Source organism: Vicia villosa, unplaced genomic scaffold (assembly GCF_029867415.1).
Source record: "Vicia villosa cultivar HV-30 ecotype Madison, WI unplaced genomic scaffold, Vvil1.0 ctg.000469F_1_1, whole genome shotgun sequence".
NCBI lineage: Eukaryota > Viridiplantae > Streptophyta > Magnoliopsida > Fabales > Fabaceae > Vicia > Vicia villosa.
In genome coordinates this window covers 908,684-926,711 of record NW_026705226.1, presented here as the reverse complement: position 1 = coordinate 926,711, position 18,028 = coordinate 908,684, and the positions used below count along the sequence as shown (strand labels likewise).

At 32.5% G+C, this 18,028-nt stretch overlaps 2 protein-coding genes and 1 pseudogene across 2 annotated transcripts; 2 read left to right on the top strand and 1 right to left on the bottom strand.

Moving 5' to 3' along the window:
- Positions 1-4,683: 4,683 nt before the first annotated feature.
- On the top strand, positions 4,684-7,202 carry LOC131628619 (8-hydroxygeraniol oxidoreductase-like; annotated as a pseudogene).
- Positions 7,203-9,620: 2,418 nt separating this feature from the next.
- On the top strand, positions 9,621-11,093 carry LOC131628637 (pentatricopeptide repeat-containing protein At2g15980-like). The gene is made up of 2 exons (XM_058899466.1): positions 9,621-9,633; positions 9,778-11,093. Exons 1-2 carry the CDS (start codon positions 9,621-9,623, stop codon positions 11,091-11,093), a joined length of 1,329 nt encoding a protein of 442 aa, XP_058755449.1.
- Positions 11,094-11,358: 265 nt separating this feature from the next.
- Positions 11,359-12,108, bottom strand: LOC131628629 (CASP-like protein 5C1). Its single transcript, XM_058899461.1, has 3 exons — positions 11,975-12,108; positions 11,758-11,890; positions 11,359-11,642 (listed from the first exon to the last, which is right to left on the bottom strand). The coding sequence occupies exons 1-3, from the start codon at positions 12,103-12,105 to the stop codon at positions 11,448-11,450; spliced, it is 459 nt and encodes a 152-aa protein (XP_058755444.1). The 5' UTR covers positions 12,106-12,108; the 3' UTR covers positions 11,359-11,447.
- Between the last annotated feature and the right edge of the window lie 5,920 nt (positions 12,109-18,028).

Sequence of the window (18,028 nt, the reverse complement as noted above, 5' to 3'; positions counted from 1 at the left end):
TTTTATATAACTTCACTCCTAATTATTCAACATTTCAAACATAATTGTGGTATATTCAAACATTTCTAATTTATTTTTTGTTTTAAAATTTACTATAAAATATTTAAATTAATAAGCCTGAGTCATTTTTTTATTATAATATAATAATAAGAATTTTAATTACCATCATAATTATTAATTAATCCTAATTAAAATTAAGTAAACAAATTTTTTATATTGTTATTTTCATTTGATAATTACTACATTAATATTTGTAATTATTATTTCTATTTTCTATTTTTCTTTTCACTTAAATCTCAGTTTATAATTACATAATTATTAGGTTTATATTCAGTTTATAGTTACCTAATTATTAGGTTAAGAGTATATTCCAAAACAGACTACAAAGGAATACCTAATTATTAGGATAAGTGTATATTCCAAAACACATTATCGCAATTGTGGATATATATATATATATATATATATATATATATATATATATATATATATATATATATATATATATATATATATATATATATATATATATATATATATATATATATATATATATATATGATCAAATGACATCAAGGTGTCAAAGTTTAATTTGACATCAGATCTCGATCGTTAAAATGATTGATCAAATGGTGATGCTAAATAAAATAAAATAATAATAAACAAATACATAGCATATTTTTCTCCTAAAAAATAGGCTATTTAGCATCACCGTTTGATCAATTATTTTAACGGTCGAGATTTGATGTCAAATTAAACTTTGACATAGGAATGGCAACGAGGCGGGTCGGGGACGATTATTACCTCCCCCAAACCCGAATCCCAAAACAATCTCCATTCCCCGCCCCAAATTCAAACGGGGATGGAGAATTAAAACTCAAACCCGACCAAAACGGGTTCGGGTATCCCCGCGCCACCATCATCCATTTAGTAAAATCAATTTTTTAATACAAATATTTATTGTTTTCAAAATTAAATTACTTTATAAATAATAAAATGAAACAATTTTAAAAAAATCATATATACATTTCAAATGTTTTAAATAATAAATTTAAATCAAAATATCAAAACTTTGGCTATGTATTTATTATTCTATCAAAAATATATAATAATATATAGAATGAAATAAACGGGACGGGACCAATCGTTAGTTGGTCCAGTGGTGATTGGCGCTTGACTTGGTAGGGAGAACCACGGTTCGATCCCCCGCAACTGCGATCGGGAGGAGGATGGAACCACTTGATGCCAGAACTCGCCCCCGAACCGGACTAAACCAGTGGTATACAGCCAAAAAAAAAACGGGACGGGTTCGGGGTGGATACTAGTGTCCCCATTACCCGACCCGACCCCATATTTTGTAACCGGGAAAAATCCAAACCCGAACCCAAACTCAATCAAAGCGGGTTTTTCCCGTCAACTTCGGGGCGGGTTCAGCTGTTTACCGGCGGGTATGGGTTTTGTTGTCATCCCTACTTTGACACCTTGGTGTCATTTGATCTTATCATATATATATATATATATATATATATATATATATATATATATATATATATATATATATATATATATGATAAGATATATATATATATATATATATATATATATATATATATATATATATATATATATATATATATATATATATATATATATATATATATATATATATATATATATATATATATATATATATATATATATATATATATATATATATATAAAAAAGGAGGGTTATATTGACTCCAAGAGTAAGTGTTGAACACTTACTCCAAATCATAACCATTGATTGTCATTAATCCAACGGTTTTAATTAAAGTTTTAAATAAAAAAATATTTCCAAAAATAATTAGATTAAATGATCTATTAAAACCGTTAGATTAATGAAAATCAATGGTTATGATTTGGAGTAAGTGTTGAAGAATTACTCTTGGAGTCAATATAACCCTCCTCATATATATATATATATATATATATATATATATATATATATATATATATATATATATATATATATATATATATATATATATAGGACCGGTCCCGACTTTTTAGAGGCCCAGGACAAATAAAATAACGGACCCCTAACAAACAAAAAACCACTTTTTACTCGCCTAAAAAATGAAGAGGAATCTCCGAGACAAGATCAAAAATATGAAGTCTTGGTTGTTTCTAACAACAAAAAGATTTTCAACGCGAATAAGAAGTCATCTACAAATCATTAAAGAATTCAAAATCGCAATATGATTAACTAAATTAATAATGAGAATCTTTTAAGGGCCTTAATTGTTCCAATTTATAGGCAATATCCACCATCTCACAGAAATAAAAATGGTGTTTTCTCATGCTTTAATTACGGAAAATCAAGTCATATGATTAGGAAATATAGGAGTAGGCCTAAACCATGCTCCGGTCCTAATACGAAGGTTTGTCTGATTGGTAACAAATTTATTTTTAAGTTAAAAAAATAATAAATCAAAGCATAAATGATAATGAATTTGATAATAAATAAGTAAATGTATGATAAACTTTTAAAATATTTAACTATAATAACATATGAATAGTCTTTAAAATTTATACTAAAATAAATTAAGATAAAATTATAAGAGTTAGAATAAATAATTATCGAAAATAAAATTTGATTTAAAATATATTATAAATTTTAATTGATTATATAAACATTATTTTATAATTAAAATTTGAAAAATCCTATTTATGACAATAATTATATCAAGAATTTATTGAAAATGGTAATTATTAGATATAATTAACTAAGTTTTCCTTTTAAAATGATGGCTTTAAATATGAACCAGAATTTAACTTATTGTCATGTAAAGTGCAGTATAATATTTCTAAGGGTCATGCTAACATGTCCCCTAAGGGCACATGTTAATAGCTAAATGTAGAAATTGTTTCAATTGTGCATTGTTTTCATAAAAAATTTATAATTAATGTTTTTATTACGTTTTCCAATACAAATTTACTATATTTAAGTTTTTTAACATGTGCCCTTGGGGCACATGTTAGCTTTATCCTATTTCTAAATAAAGCAAAAATGAAGTGTTCAAAAATTTGGAAAGCAAGAGGAATTGAACCTATGACAACAGGTTTCCTGAGGAATAACTAAGCCACTAGGCTAGAAGTAGAGCTGTCAAAATGGGCTCGGCATATTGGGCCGGCCCATAAGCCCTACAATTTAGCGCGGGTTGGGCCGCAAAATACCTTAAAAAAAGACGACCCTGTCTTTTTAGGCCAGTCCACCAGGCCTATGTTTTTTATGAGCCGGGCCGGGCCAAGCGGGCTTCGGGCTGACCCATTAAAAAAAGATTGAGATAAGATATGATTTTATAAATGTGTTTTCAAGTTATAAAGAAAAGTTAAAGAGGATCAACATATATTTTCAAAATGATGTGATCAAGGAAATGGTTGTGAGATGTAGAAAAAATTTGATAAGTATTGGTGATAATATTAAGTTACTTTATACTTTTACATGGATGATTTTGTGGTGTATATATATATATATATATATATATATATATATATATATATATATATATATATATATATATATATATATATATATATATATATATATATATATATATATATATATATATATATACTCCCTCCGTCCCAAATTATAAGAGAAATTCACTTTTTAGATTCATTGAATATTTAATGTATCTGGTATGTATATAGACCAGATACATTAATTATTCAATGAATCAAAAAAGTAAAATTCTCTTATAATTTGGGACAGAGGGAGTATATATATATATATATATATATATATATGTTTGTGGATAAATATTTTAAACATCACTTATATACGTTTATGATGACTTTTTACTTATGTTGTATTGCATTTATCCATTACATCCTTTTTATAAAATTAAAATTATAATATTGAAATACGGGACGGGCTAGCCCATCGGGCCGCACGGGCCTTTGAAAAATGGGTCGGGCTCATTTTATGTGGCCCATTTAGCAATTAGACTGGGCCGGGCCAGCCCATTGAAACACGTTGGCCCATCGGGCCGAAGCGGGCTGGGCCGGGCCGGTCCATTTGACAGCTCTAGCTAGAAGTATTACGCTGTCAAACAATTTTGCTAATTAGTATGTATTATATTTTTCAGTATTATTATTTTTTAATAACTTTCAAAATTGAGGCCCCATATTTTTTAGGCCCTGGCCTGTGGGCCTGCTTGCCCAGGTCCAGGGCCGGCCCTATACTTATCAAATCTAATGTCAATCACCACCAAATCAACTAGTGATTGGTTCCTAATATTTTGTATTTTTTTGTTAAAAAAGAAACAAAGTCGTTTTATTTCTATTTCTCTGTTTCAAAATAAACAAATTGTTGCACAATCTCTAAATTTTCTTTATTTTATTTTTAAAATTTTAAATTTGGATCCACTCTATCTTACATAAATGGTTCACAATTTTAATCCGTGCGAAAGCAACCGCCTCTTACTAGCACTTAATAATACTAATTGATTTTGTATTATTTCAGTATATTGATTTCTACATGCACTTTGATAAATCTAGAAGGTACAAATAAAAATACAATTATGTAGAATCATTGACATAATTATCATTAAAAAAATATATTTTTAATAATTTAATGATTTAACTATATTAAAAGCTTATATGAATTAAGTCTTTAACTTTGAACTTTGGTTTGTACTCAGTTTACTTTTTGGTGTTGAATTGAATACATCTTATTTAGTCCAGCTTTTACGTTTCGCATTTGGCAACTCAATCACAAACATGTAACATGCTACTTTTCTTTCCAAGAAGTTAACAAAATATCAATCTTTTCTTTCTAGCTATAAAAGAAAGTGCAGCAGTAGCATCCCAGCAAACCACACAATCTCTCTTTTTGGCAACCCAACTTCAAATTTCTATCTACAATGTCTAGAGCCAAACAGGTTATTACATGCAAAGGTACGTACTATACGTATATCATATCATTCATAAACTCATAACATAATTTCTATGATTCATATATTTATTTCTATTGGAATATTGTAGCTGCTATATGCTGGGGTGTAGGAAAGGGAGTGACTGTGGAAGAGATTCAAGTAGATCCACCAAAGGCAACAGAAGTTCGTGTTAAGATGCTGTGTTCCAGTATCTGCCACACAGACATCTCAAGTCTTCAAGGATTTCCACATGTTAGTTACTCACATCATTTCTATCCTTAAATAATGGTCCCACTTATGGTCGTGTAAAGACTTTCGCGATTTCCGTCCATATAATGGATCTTTATCATAAAAACAGTGAACAACAGTATCAAGTATTAATAATAAAATTGTTTACTATTAATTCATTTGCAGAATCAGTTTCCTCTAGCACTTGGACACGAAGGAATAGGGTAAAACTTGCATGCTCCAATAATTTTTTTTTTGTGTATAGTAATTTTACATATATCTCGATTATGAATCTTGTGTAAATGGTGCAGTGTTGTAGAAAGTGTTGGTGATGAAATAACGAATCTAAAGGAAGGTGATTTGATAATTCCGACATACATAGGAGAGTGTGGACTGTGGAGAATGTGAGAATTGTGTTTCAGGGAAAACTAATTTATGTTTGACACATCCTGTGAGATTGACTGGTTTAATGCCGGACAACACTTCGAGGTTGTCTGTACGAGGTCAAACACTGTACCATGTTTTGAGCTGTGCTACATGGTCAGAGTATGTGGTTGTTGATGTCAACTACCTTGTCAAAGTTGATCCAACCATTAATCTACCTTATGCTAGTTTCATCTCATGTGGTTTTTCAACTGGTTACGGAGCTTCTTGGAAAGAAGCCATTGTTGAAACTGGTTCAACTGTGGCTGTTTTTGGTCTTGGTGCTGTTGGATTAGGGGTATGAAAATTTAAAAGTAATCGTTTAATTTAATTTCATTGATTTTATCTTGTTTGAAAGTTGATTTGGAATTTGTGGTGCTTGTTTGCATGCAGGCGATAAGTGGAGCCAAGATGATGGGAGCAAGTAAGATAATTGGTGTTGATATAAACGAGATGAAGAAAGAAAAAGGAGAGGCTTTTGGAATGACTCATTTTATAAATAGTAATGTTTCTGATAAATCGGCTTCTGATTTGGTTAAAGAGTTAACTGGAATGGGTGTGGATTATTGTATTGAATGCACAGGTGTTGCATCTTTGGTTACTGAATCTATGGAAGCCACAAAAATGGTAATTAATATTGTCTCATAGTATTTTTTTTATCTATAGTCAAAGTGGTAATCAGTGGAAATTTACACAGACAATCGTGAGTACCAAAGTTTGAACGCTGGTGAGGGTGTTGACCAAGTGTTCAACCTAGCAGTATTATGTCATTTGAGATAGGATTTGCGGACAAGTTTCCTTCTAATATTTGATTCCAATTTTGTGGTTTTAAATTTTTGTATACTTGATGTAAATAGGGAACAGGCAAAACAATTGCAGTTGGAATAGGAGCTGAACCTGTTGTACCGTTAGGAGTTCGTGCTATTCAGTTTGGTAGAACCTTAAAAGGTTCTGTTTTTGGAGGTATAAAAGCCAAATCAGATCTTTCCATCATTGCTCACAAATGTCAAAAACAGGTAATCTCATTTTTTTCATTGTAAATGAGATATAGAATTAGAAGCATCATCGTCTTTCAGGACGTGTAAGACGGGGTATTGCATATGATCTAAATTTATTATGAGTGAACTTTGGTTAAGTAGGGCGGTCTATGAGAACGTGTAAGACGGGTTACCGAACAAGTTTTTAATTTATCACATATGAATTTTGACTTGATCAAATAGGATTCTATAAAATATTAGTCACGGTTAAATATAATATTTATTTATTTTGCCATAAGTAAACTACATCGGACAAATTTAGTGTTTCTAAAATCTTGAAACGGCTCTTTATTAAAGTGTTTTATAACATTGATTATTTACCATTTTACAGGAATTTCCTCTTGAAGAACTTTCCACACATGAGGTCTCTTTGGTAGATATAAACAAAGGATTTGAGTTATTGAAACAGCCCAATTGTGTGAAAGTTGTCGTCAAGATGTAGTGTTTAATTTATTATGGCTAAACCAAGTTTCAATAAACTCTTGGCAGAAAATATTAGAGTTGTTATTTTGCCTTTTTTTTTGAAAAAGTAGAATTGTGTATGGATAATAATATTTGCATCATGTAGGTGGATGTATGATTCAGGTGATAATTCAATTTATCATCTAATAACTTAGAATTAAATGGATGATTTATTTTCAGGATGTTGTAAGATACATCATGTTCTTAGAATTTCAAATCATTTAATTGGTAAAATTTTAGGGTTTGAACGTGGAAAGTAAGAGAGAGGGATAGACAATTAGAAAAAGAATATAATTGATAATGAGAATGTATATTTGCATTAACATTGATTAACATTGATAATAATATCTTTAACGTATTTAAACAGTTACAAGTAGATTAGGACACAACAACAAGTCAAATAGCTGAAAAAATTAAATTTGTATGTCTGTAATCGGTTACACAAACCTGTACCTGGTTACCGTTGCTAAAAATCTTAAAATATTAACAGTGGTAACCGGTTAATGCGAATGCATAACCGTTTTCTTTAACTTATTTGACTTTTTCATATGCATGTAACCAGTTATAGGTTCGTGGTTACCGATTACAGCACTTGAATTGTCAACTTTCACTTAACACACCACCTTAATTCAAGTATTTGAAGTCTTCCATGCGCATGTTCATCTTCAATCTCTTGAACACTTCAATTGTGACTCCCTTAGTAAACAAAGCAGCCACTTGGTCTTCACTTCTACAATATCCCAATCTCAATCTTCCTTCACTAACAAGCTCTCTCAAGTAGTGAAACATCATCTCAATATGCTTGCTCCTCCCGTGTGCAATTGGGTTCTTAGCAAGGTTTATAGCGGAAATGTTATCAACCAAGAGCTTGATAGTGTCACCCTCATCGCAGCCCAACTCCTTTAATAGATTCATTAGCCACACGACTTAGCACGCACACAACGAAGCGACAATATACTCAGCCTCATAAGACGAGAGTGCTACTACTGGTTCATTCTTCAAACACCATAAGATTGGTGTTCCACCAAACATAAATATGTATCCAGATGTATATTTTTGATCATCTTTATCTCCAACCAATTGAATCGGTAAAATCAAGTAATTTGCATTTTTCTCGTGTCCGCTGCGAGAAAGAGAATTCCGCAGCCAATATATCTTTTGTCGTATCGTAGAATCCTCTTGACTGCTGCCAAGTGTGACACCCTTGGTCTCTCCATGAATCTACTCACAATACTGACATTAAACGCAAAATACGATCGCATATTCCATAAGTATCAAAAGGATCCAATCAGCCTCCTATACTGAGTTGGATTCACCTTTTTCTCATCCTCATTCTTAGACACTTGTAACCTTGGTTCAGCCGGTGTAATGGCAAGATTACAATGCTCCATTTCAAACTTCTTCAAAATCTCAAGCGCACATCTTCTTTGGTGCATGAGCAGTCCCTTCTTGGACTTGTGAAACTCAATACTAAGAAAGTATGTCATGAGGTTAAGGTCGGTCATCTCAAACTCTTTCATAAGCTCACTCATGAACTTAGAAATACACTTTTGTCGCTGCTCGTAATCAACAAATCCTCTACATATAGACAAAGGATAATCACACATTCACTTGTATCTGTCTTCACATACACGCCATGTTCAAATACATACTTCTTGAAGCCAATCTCCTTTAAGAAACCATTTATCCTCTTGTGCCAAGCTCTTGGATCTTGTTTCAAACTGTACAACACTTTATTCAACTCGTAGAACATTGACTCTTAGTTTTTCACAACAAAATCAAGGGGCTGCTCTACATATACTTCCTCTCCAAGCGTCCGTTCAAAAATGTATATTTGACATCCATTTGATAGATGGACCAATTATTGTTATTAGAAATACCAACAACTAATCTAATGGTTTCAATTCTAACAATCGATATAAATACCTCTTCAAAGTCTAAACCATCCTTAATTTCTTCCCTCATTTTATTAACCCTCGTGTTACAATTCCACGTATAATAATCAGTGTCATAATAACAATTAAAAAAATAACAATTAAAAAACAAAAGTCAAGTCAGCAACATTATTCACACAGGATTTTTTTAACACAATTTTAGCGTCAGTCAATGTCCAACGCCAACCAAAAAGTGGCATATAAGAACTTAAAAAAAAATAAAAATAAAATAAAATTAAAAACTTACATAAATTAATTAATGGTTCCATTACATACCCTCTAAATAGGATTAAATGAAAATTGACAACAAAATATTCAGAACGATAATTATAACAAAAAAAAATAGAAAGAGAGACATGTTAATCAAGGAGACAAACCCTTAACGCCTTAACTCCATTAACTCCAAACATAAACTAACAGCTCACTTCGAGTTGCAACTGATCTGCTTCTCCATTTTCATTTCCCTCACTTCCCAACCCAACACCCTCTTCACTTGCCACACCCTCTCTTCAATTTCTTTCTCCTTTCTTAAATTTTCGAAGCTTCACACCCCTCGTGTTAGAAACCGCGATTCACTTTCAGTGATTGTTTTGAATGCAGATATATCAGTTTTAATGGCTCAAACCTGTGAACTTCAAATAGCTAAACACTTACACAAACCTCTCAATTTCAAATTACTAAAACCCTTAACCCTCTTCTTCTCATCATCATCTTCTCCATCTTCTTCTTCACATCAACAACAACACCAACAAATTGCTGTAACTTCCGCAGTTTCAATCCTCACCAACCAACGTTCCAAATCCCGCTGGAACACTCTCCATTCCCTCTACCCAAACGGCTTCAACCCTACCGATTTCACCCAAATCACTCTCCACCTCAACAACAAACCCCACCTCGCACTTCACTTCTACCAATGGACCAAATCCAAATCACTCTGTCACCACAGCCTCTCCTCCTACTCCACCATCATCCACATCCTCGCACGTGGTCGTCTCTACTCACACGCATACAACACCATCAGAACCGCTCTTCTCAACTCCGAGACCGAGACGCCGGTGAAGCTTTTTGAGATTCTTGTCAAGTCTTATCGAGATTGTGGCTCTGCTCCTTTTGTTTTTGATTTGTTGATTGAAGCGTGTTTGCAGTCTAGAAAAATTGAACCTTCGGTTGAAATTACTAGAATGTTACTCTCCCGTGGGATTAGCCCCAAGGTTATGACTTTGAATTCTTTGATTTCTAGGGTTTGTAGAAAATTGGGGGTGGATGTAGGGTATGAGATTTACCGGGAGTTTTTTAGGTTAGATGAAGAAAAATATGATTTTTCCAAAAGGGGTTTTAGAGTTGTTACCCCTAATGTGCATACTTTTAATACATTGATGTTGTGTTGTTATCAAAATGGTTTGATGGAGAAGGTTGAGGAAATTTGGGGTGAAATGTGTGAAATGAATTGTGATCCTAATGCTTATAGTTATAGTTTATTGATGACTGCGTTTTGTGAGGGAGGGAGGATGGGAGATTGTGAAAAGATGTGGAAGGAAATGAGAAAGAAGGAAATTGAGCCTGATGTGGTTAGTTTTAATACCATAATTGGTGGGTTTTGTAAGATTGGTGATGTTGGAAAAGCTGAGGAGTTTTTCAGAGAAATGGGATTGGTTGGTATTGATGCAACGGTTTCGACTTGTGAGAATCTTGTTAAGGGGTACTGTAATGTCGAGGATGTTGATTCGGCTGTTCTTGTTTACAAGGATATGTGCAGGAAGGATTTTAGACCTGATGCATTGATCCTTGATATGGTGGTTAGGTTACTTTGTGATAGAGGTAGGGTTGAAGAAGGTATGGAGTTTTTCAGGAGTGGAGTTGCTAAGTTTGATATGGTTCCGAAGGAGAAGAGTTATGAGGCCTTGATTAAGGGGTTGTCTTTTGAGGGGAGAATGGAAGAAGCGTTGAAGCTTCAGGCAGAGATGGTAGGAAAAGGGTTTGAACTGAGTTCGACTATATATGAAGCTTTTATTGATGGGTATATTAGACAAGGGAATGAGGGAATGGCAGAAGCTTTAAAGAAAGAAATGGTGCAAACACATCAATAGCTAACAGATTAATTACTTTTTGTTTGCCATTTACTGTAAAAACTGAGATCTGTATACTAGTCTATTTTTATCCTTGGACTCATTCACAGTAGCAAATTGAACATGAGTCTGGTTGGCATTTTATGATTTCCTGTTCTTGGTGTATCTGATGCATGGCAACTTTGTGCGCGGAATAGAATTGAATAGACCAATCTATATTAACATTGAGTTTTCTCTATGCTTTCCATTACAAATGCATGTGAGTTTTTAAGTTATAGATCACTGATAAACTAGGAATGTCTCATGTAAAAAATGGAAAAGTATTACAAATAAACTATGGTCAATCTAATATTTTTACAGGGGAATAAATAAGAATCACAGAGAGGGTAACAGATAAAGGTTAAAAAGAGAGGATGCCAATGACAGAAACCATGACACAAAGGCCAGAGCTGCAGATATCCTGTACCTGCGGCAAAGCTTTATAGGACAAAAAGATCCTTGAGAATCAAGCAGGAGATCTACAACACTAGCAGTTGATGAAGCTGCTGCTAGTGTGAGTGTTGATAAAATCTGCAGCAAATAAACTCAAGTTACCAACAGATGGTTGGTTGCCGGTATCGGCAGCGGCCAATTCAAATATGTACTTAAAAAACTTAATAGATTAGAGAGAAAGCTAAGTATATACCCAATCTCCCACAACAATAATCAGTAGTATTCCCGGTTGACGAATCGGGCATTTAACCAGTACAGAGTATCCATCTACCAAAGCTAATGTGAAACTCCAAGGTATAACCAGACCCATGATTGTCACCAAATAGCTACATCATGAATAATGGAAAATTTCATGAATATACTCATTAGATTATCACAAAAAAATGAATAGCAGAGAAAAGAGAAAGTACCAGAAAGCAGTGTAGCTGTAGAATTCAACTCCCAAAGACATAAAGAGAAGAGAAGCAGATGAGAACAAAGTCTGGCCTAATCTCAAACTGAAACTGACACTTGTGCCCACAGAACCAGGTAATTCATTCATGTAACTTATTCTATAGAATTCTAAACTATATAACTCTATTATTGTTCCTTCCTCTTCCCTCTGTAATATGCTACTATCCTATATTGTTTTCCTTCAAAACTCATCAACCACACTCCCCCACCACCTAGTATTGTCATCAAAGCTTAGCTGAATCTTTTTATGAAAACACAAAAACATTATCTATAATAATATATAATATCTCACAACACCTAAGATTCAAACATGATTCCCTTGGCATCAGTTGATCTTCAACACTTTTTTCCAAAAAGAAACTTCATGAATGGAATTTTCTGGCTAGGTGGAAGTTTGGTATAACTGCAAAAGCTTTTGCTATATCAGTTGATGGAGCAATAATTCAGTTTCCTTAATTATGACAATTGAGTTACTGTTTTTTCGGTGGCATGTCCTTAGCACCGCTAAATACTATGAGATTTCTATGACAATACTTTTTAGGTAGATTTGATAGCAGCAAGCAATGTTTTTAGGTGCATGTAGTAGAAAGAGTTTAAAATAATTTTGATTTATGGAAAGTTAGTTTTATTCTAAAGTGTGATCAATAAGATGCTTACTTTGTTAGATTTGATCCTTTAGATTGTTTATATTTGGTTAATATACTTTTTATGTGGTTTTGAATGGTCGTTGATCCTGTTATAAGGACGAGGCAACGTAGGCATATGTCCAAAATGAATTCATACCATTGCTTTTAGAAGGAACATAGATTCTACATTTGTCACAACCTTATTTGACCCTCTTTTCATTGGTGAAATGATTCGATTATACGAAGCAAGTGGATGTAATGTAGTGGTGGCAGACTGGCAGCATTCTTAAGTACACATCTTAATTCAGCATGTAAACATCTAGATACTTTCCAAACTTTTATATCTAAAGCTATTAAGTGTGGGTGAGATGGTTCGACTGGTATTTGTTAGTTGAGTTAAATGAGTGTAACTTGTTGATCTAGGATTTAATCATTATCGGAAGCTTTTATTTAAATTTATGTATTAATATAAACAAGTTATTGATATTTATAAATTAATAGAGGGAAGGTTAATGGGGTAAATTTATGCTGGAGTTTTTGTCGGCTCTGGATCTTACTATAACAAATATTTGGTTTAGAAAAAGAGATAAATGGGTGACATGTTTTCAGATAGATTTTTTTCTTATTAGAAATTCAGATATGAAGATTTGCTTGAACTGTAAAGTTATTTCAAAAAAGAGTTTGACTATCCAACATAGAGGAATGATTTTGGATGTAAGAATCAAAGAGAGAGCAAAAAGAAGAAGTCAGATGGGAGTGACGGCGAATCAAGTGGTGGTATTTGAATGGTGAAAAACAATGAAGTTTCTAATACAAATGCAAATGATATATGGAATAAGTTTCTAATCTTGGAGGGAGTGTTTGAACAACCATAAAGAAATGCAAAGATATATGGAATAAGATGACCCATTAGATTTAAAAGGTGGCTAAATAAATGTTGGGAGAATCAAGATATATTGGATCTAGGGATAAAAAATCATGGCGGTGGAATGAAAGTGTTTAGATTAAAGTTGGAGGAAAAAATTATTATTTTAAAGAATGATCTAGGTGTAAAAATATTGAAACTTGGAAAAAGTATAAGAAAGTTAAGAATGAGACCAAGAAGACAGTGAGTGAAGAAAGAGCTCAAGTTTTCTCAGATTATACCAATCTTTAACTTGCTAAGGGAATAGAAAAAAGATAAGAGATTTGGATCAAGTGAAGTGTGTTAAAGATAAAGAAGGAAGAGTCTTGGTTCATGAAAAAGATATAAAGGATAGGTGAAAGACATATTTTTTATAATTTATTTAATGAAGGATATGATATCTCATCAGACTTTAGCAAACTTGACATTAGAGAAGATGATTGAAATTATAATTAAACAAGAGGTAAAATTAAGCCCAGGTTTATGAATCTAAGCCTATCAAAAGCCATTGTAATTATTGAATTTGTACACCATATATCGGACACTACTTTATAATTTCTTCTTAAGTTTCTTTTGCTTTTTTTTTTTACTACTTTTGAAGTTTTGTAAAAGTCTCTCCGAAGGACTTAGTCCTTTGTATTGGTTTGATACTTCAATCAACGTTTAATCATTTGTTTGCTTTATAATTTATATGTCATTACCTATTATCATGTTTATTGCTTTTATATCAATGATTTATGCTTTCACTTTATTCATGTTTAAGTAGTTACTCTTGGGTTTAGGACCATGAGGATTATCTAAATGGCATATCTCATGTAAGTTTTATGTTAAAAATAATAACGAAAAGTGTTGTGTCTGCTTTGGTTTTCTGCAATAAAATGTATATCTTTATGAAAGTAAAGATATTCATAGATATTAATCATATATTAAAAGGGTATGATTGATATTTGAACTAGAGAGACCAGACGGTTAAATCAAGGTTACGAAAGTGTTTCAGGTTTAACCGAGAAAAATCTTTTAAAAATAGTCAAACTTTATGTATCCTAAACAAACTCTGTAAAATAGTCTAGGACAAGATCATACGCTGCCGAGAGCAAGTATGGTCAATTTTATCTATTTGCTTATATGGATCTATGTGTTTGCAGGTATGAGACTGATAATCGCGCTGACAACCTCCCTAGTATTTTGATGAGGATAATGCTAAAGATTGCTGAAGTCGGTGGTGATATCTTTCAACTCCTTAATGATGGTGATTGACTTGAAGATATCTCAAGTTGCATCAAGTTGAAGATTCAATGTTCCTGTAAAGTGCTTATATGAGCGGTACATGTGGCAAAGGAACTTGAAACCTTCAAAGTTGTGAAAGAGAGGAGGTGTGAAAGTTCGTTTGATCGAGTATGTCTGAGTGACCATAGTCTTGTGAAAGTAGGAGTGTAACTCCTAAGATACTAATAAAAATTACACACATACACCCACTTAAAATTATTCTGAAGTCTCTTTTTACATAATAAAACACCAAAAAATGTTTTTAAGGTTGAGTCAATCAGTTAGGGGACTGCCAACTTCATTGGGAGGAAATTTTGAACACTCTAATCGATTAGACTTATATCCTAATGGACTAAATGAATCATAATCGATATATACTCGATTATATCAATCTATTAATGAGTAATAACAACTATATATCAAAATTTTCCTTTTTGGGCCCAAATAATCGATTATTGCAAGTGTCTAACAGAATAGGCAATTAACCAATTGACTAGATCATTTAAAAGGCACGTGAATTGTTTCCCTTTTAAGCCAACTTTTTTTTCTATATAAAGGAGACTTCTCCTCACTTTATTATGCACCAGAATTCAGGATTTTCTTAATTCTTCACAATTTATCTCTCTCTAAATATTTTCTCTTTCACCAATGTTTTGTTTTGTGCCTTGTGAGAGAAAACTATTAGTGAGGAAAGAGTTGTATTAGTGTCATGCCATATTTTTTATTTTAAAGAGTGTGATACTCTTGAAGAATAGAGTTTGGTTCTTGACATCAACCATCTGCAAAATATTTGTTTGGTTATAGAGCTTAGCTTGAAAAGTTATGTTTGATTGTTGAGATCAGAAATAAAATTTCTACTCGGTTTGTGAGCTCAGCCTTTGGAAAATCCCTCTTTTGGTTGGAGGATAAGCCATTGTAAAATATCTTGATTCGATAGTATCAAATGATCACGAACATAACATGTAAAAGCTCAATATTATAGTGAAATCTTAAGAAGATCTCTTAGGGACACGAGTAGGTCAACATTCAGCCAAACTTGGATAATTCTCTTGTGTAATCTCTTTAACCCTTCTCTTGTATTTTTTTTATTTACTTTACTACTTTGTTTTCCACTGCTTTTCTTTCTAATATTAAAAATGATAACACAATTTGCTTCTTAAGTAATAAAAAATTTAAATTAATGGCAAATTTTGGATACTACGGTTCACCCCGCTCTTGTGCTTGGAGTCACTTGTTCAACAAGTGTCATCAGAGTCTAACTCTTATTAAATATTAATCGTCCCGAGAGAAAAATGGCTTCAAGATATTCACTAAACAATCACCCATCCTTTAATGGAGAAGTGTATAGTTTATAAAAAGAGAAAATGAAGTTTTTCACTGAAGGGATGGATTGTGGTATTTGGAAGGATGTGAAGGAAGGTTCATTTGTTCCTACGCATAGTTAATGGCGTTTTAGTAAAAAAAAACCTAAAAAGGATCAGGCAAAATATGATAAAAAAAATGTGTAGTGCAGTTTGAAGGAAAAAACTGTTATCGCTACTGCTCTTAGTCTTAATGAAGAAACTACTAAGGTAAATAAAGCAAGTTTGGGCACATTAACTCAAGAGTGTGAACTTTCAGAATGAAACCTAAAGATAACTAACATAAATCAGATGCAGGCACAACTTACCCATATCATGAGTCATATAAGAACTCTGGGAAATTATTTCAAATGAGGAATTAGTTGTGAAAATTCTTAGATGCTTAAATTGTAGCTGGAAACCTAAAGTCATTGTGATTTGTGAATCTAGAGATTTATCAACTATGGACACATACACTCTTTTTGGAAAACTGTAGGAACACGAGATGGAACTAAAGAGATTCACTGTAACACCCCAATTCTACCCAATAATTTATTCATAAATCAGAGTATAAAAATTCCAAACATACACATGGGATGTCACATTTCGACATTTAAATCATTTTATGGCATACACGCCTTCAACATCGATACATAGAACATTTAATCAAATGGACAAGTCTATAACAATTAATTTAGTCTTTAAAAGTCACTTCATCAAATAAAATTTTACCACGCAGCGGATTCACAAAACTTCCCAAAAATTAAGTTAACATCATAGCATCTTCGCAAAATAACTGTAAGTTACAAACCAATAGCAAAACATCACTAAAAATTCAGCAAAGAAAACATAAACTAAAACATGTGTTTGTCCCTCTGAGTGCTACGTATCAGAGCGACAACCGACTCGACTCACAGCGGCTAATCTTCACTCACTGCCATTGTAACAGCCTGTTTTTAGTCGTATTTATTTTAATAGGTTATTTGATTTATTTGTTATAATAATTATTTGTCTATGTGCATAATTGTGTTTAAATGTGTTTTTATCGTTTTTGAGTATTTTTCAGTCGGTATTAGTTCGACATAGCGGACAAATATTTAATAGGTGATTTTGATATTTTCCGTAGTAGAAATAATAGTTGGAGTTTATTTTGCGTTTTGGGAATTTTCTGAGCAATTAAGTTTAGACCGCAATGGGAGATATTTTGTTAGGATATTTTGATAAGTAGGGGGTTAGATAGAAAAAGATAGAAAAGAGATAAGAGAGAAAAGATAGTAGAAGAAAATCAGAAGAAAAAAAAAAGAGGAAGAAAGAAGAGAAAGTGGAAGAAAATCTTCTAGGAACCAAGAGATCAAACCATAAGCTAGAATCAAGGTAGGGGTGAGGATTGACATTATTGTGGTATTGTATGATTTGGTTTGTTTGTTCTTCATCTCTTTCCTTTGTCATTTTCTTCCGTTTTGCTTGTTTGGTAAGAGATATACATGTTTTCATATCTTTGTATGATTAAACAATGTTTTGATTAATGTTTGGTGTTCCTTATGTGGTTATGTTGGTTGATCATCCATTATTGTTCTTTTCCATAGCTTTTTTTGAGTGAGAAGAAATATTAGGTTTTATGAACATTTCTTGAATCAACCCTAAATCATTGGTTGTTAGAATGAATATATAGCATGTATATGTGGTGTAGGAGATATAAGGGAGCTTAGATGAGGTTTTGGGATGATTGGAATGATCTTGGCAGGTCTGTTGCAGAACTGATTTTTCTGCATAACCGCAGGTCCGCTAAACGGCCCTGGGTCCGCTAAACGGCCCTGGGTCCGCTAAGCGAAGTAAGATATTTCTGGAAATTTCCCAGAAACCGCTAAGCGGAGC

What these genes read in the sequence shown, in the direction of transcription:
- LOC131628629 (XM_058899461.1), bottom strand. Translation starts at nt 12,105, where the DNA reads ATGAATGAATTACCTGGTTCTGTGGGCACAAGTGTCAGTTTCAGTTTG. An exon ending in TACAGCTACACTGCTTTCTG is followed by an intron (nt 11,891 to 11,974) that starts GTACTTTCTCTT and finishes TTCATGATGTAG; the next exon opens with CTATTTGGTGACAATCATGG. An exon ending in TTATTGTTGTGGGAGATTGG is followed by an intron (nt 11,643 to 11,757) that starts GTATATACTTAG and finishes TATTTGCTGCAG; the next exon opens with ATTTTATCAACACTCACACT.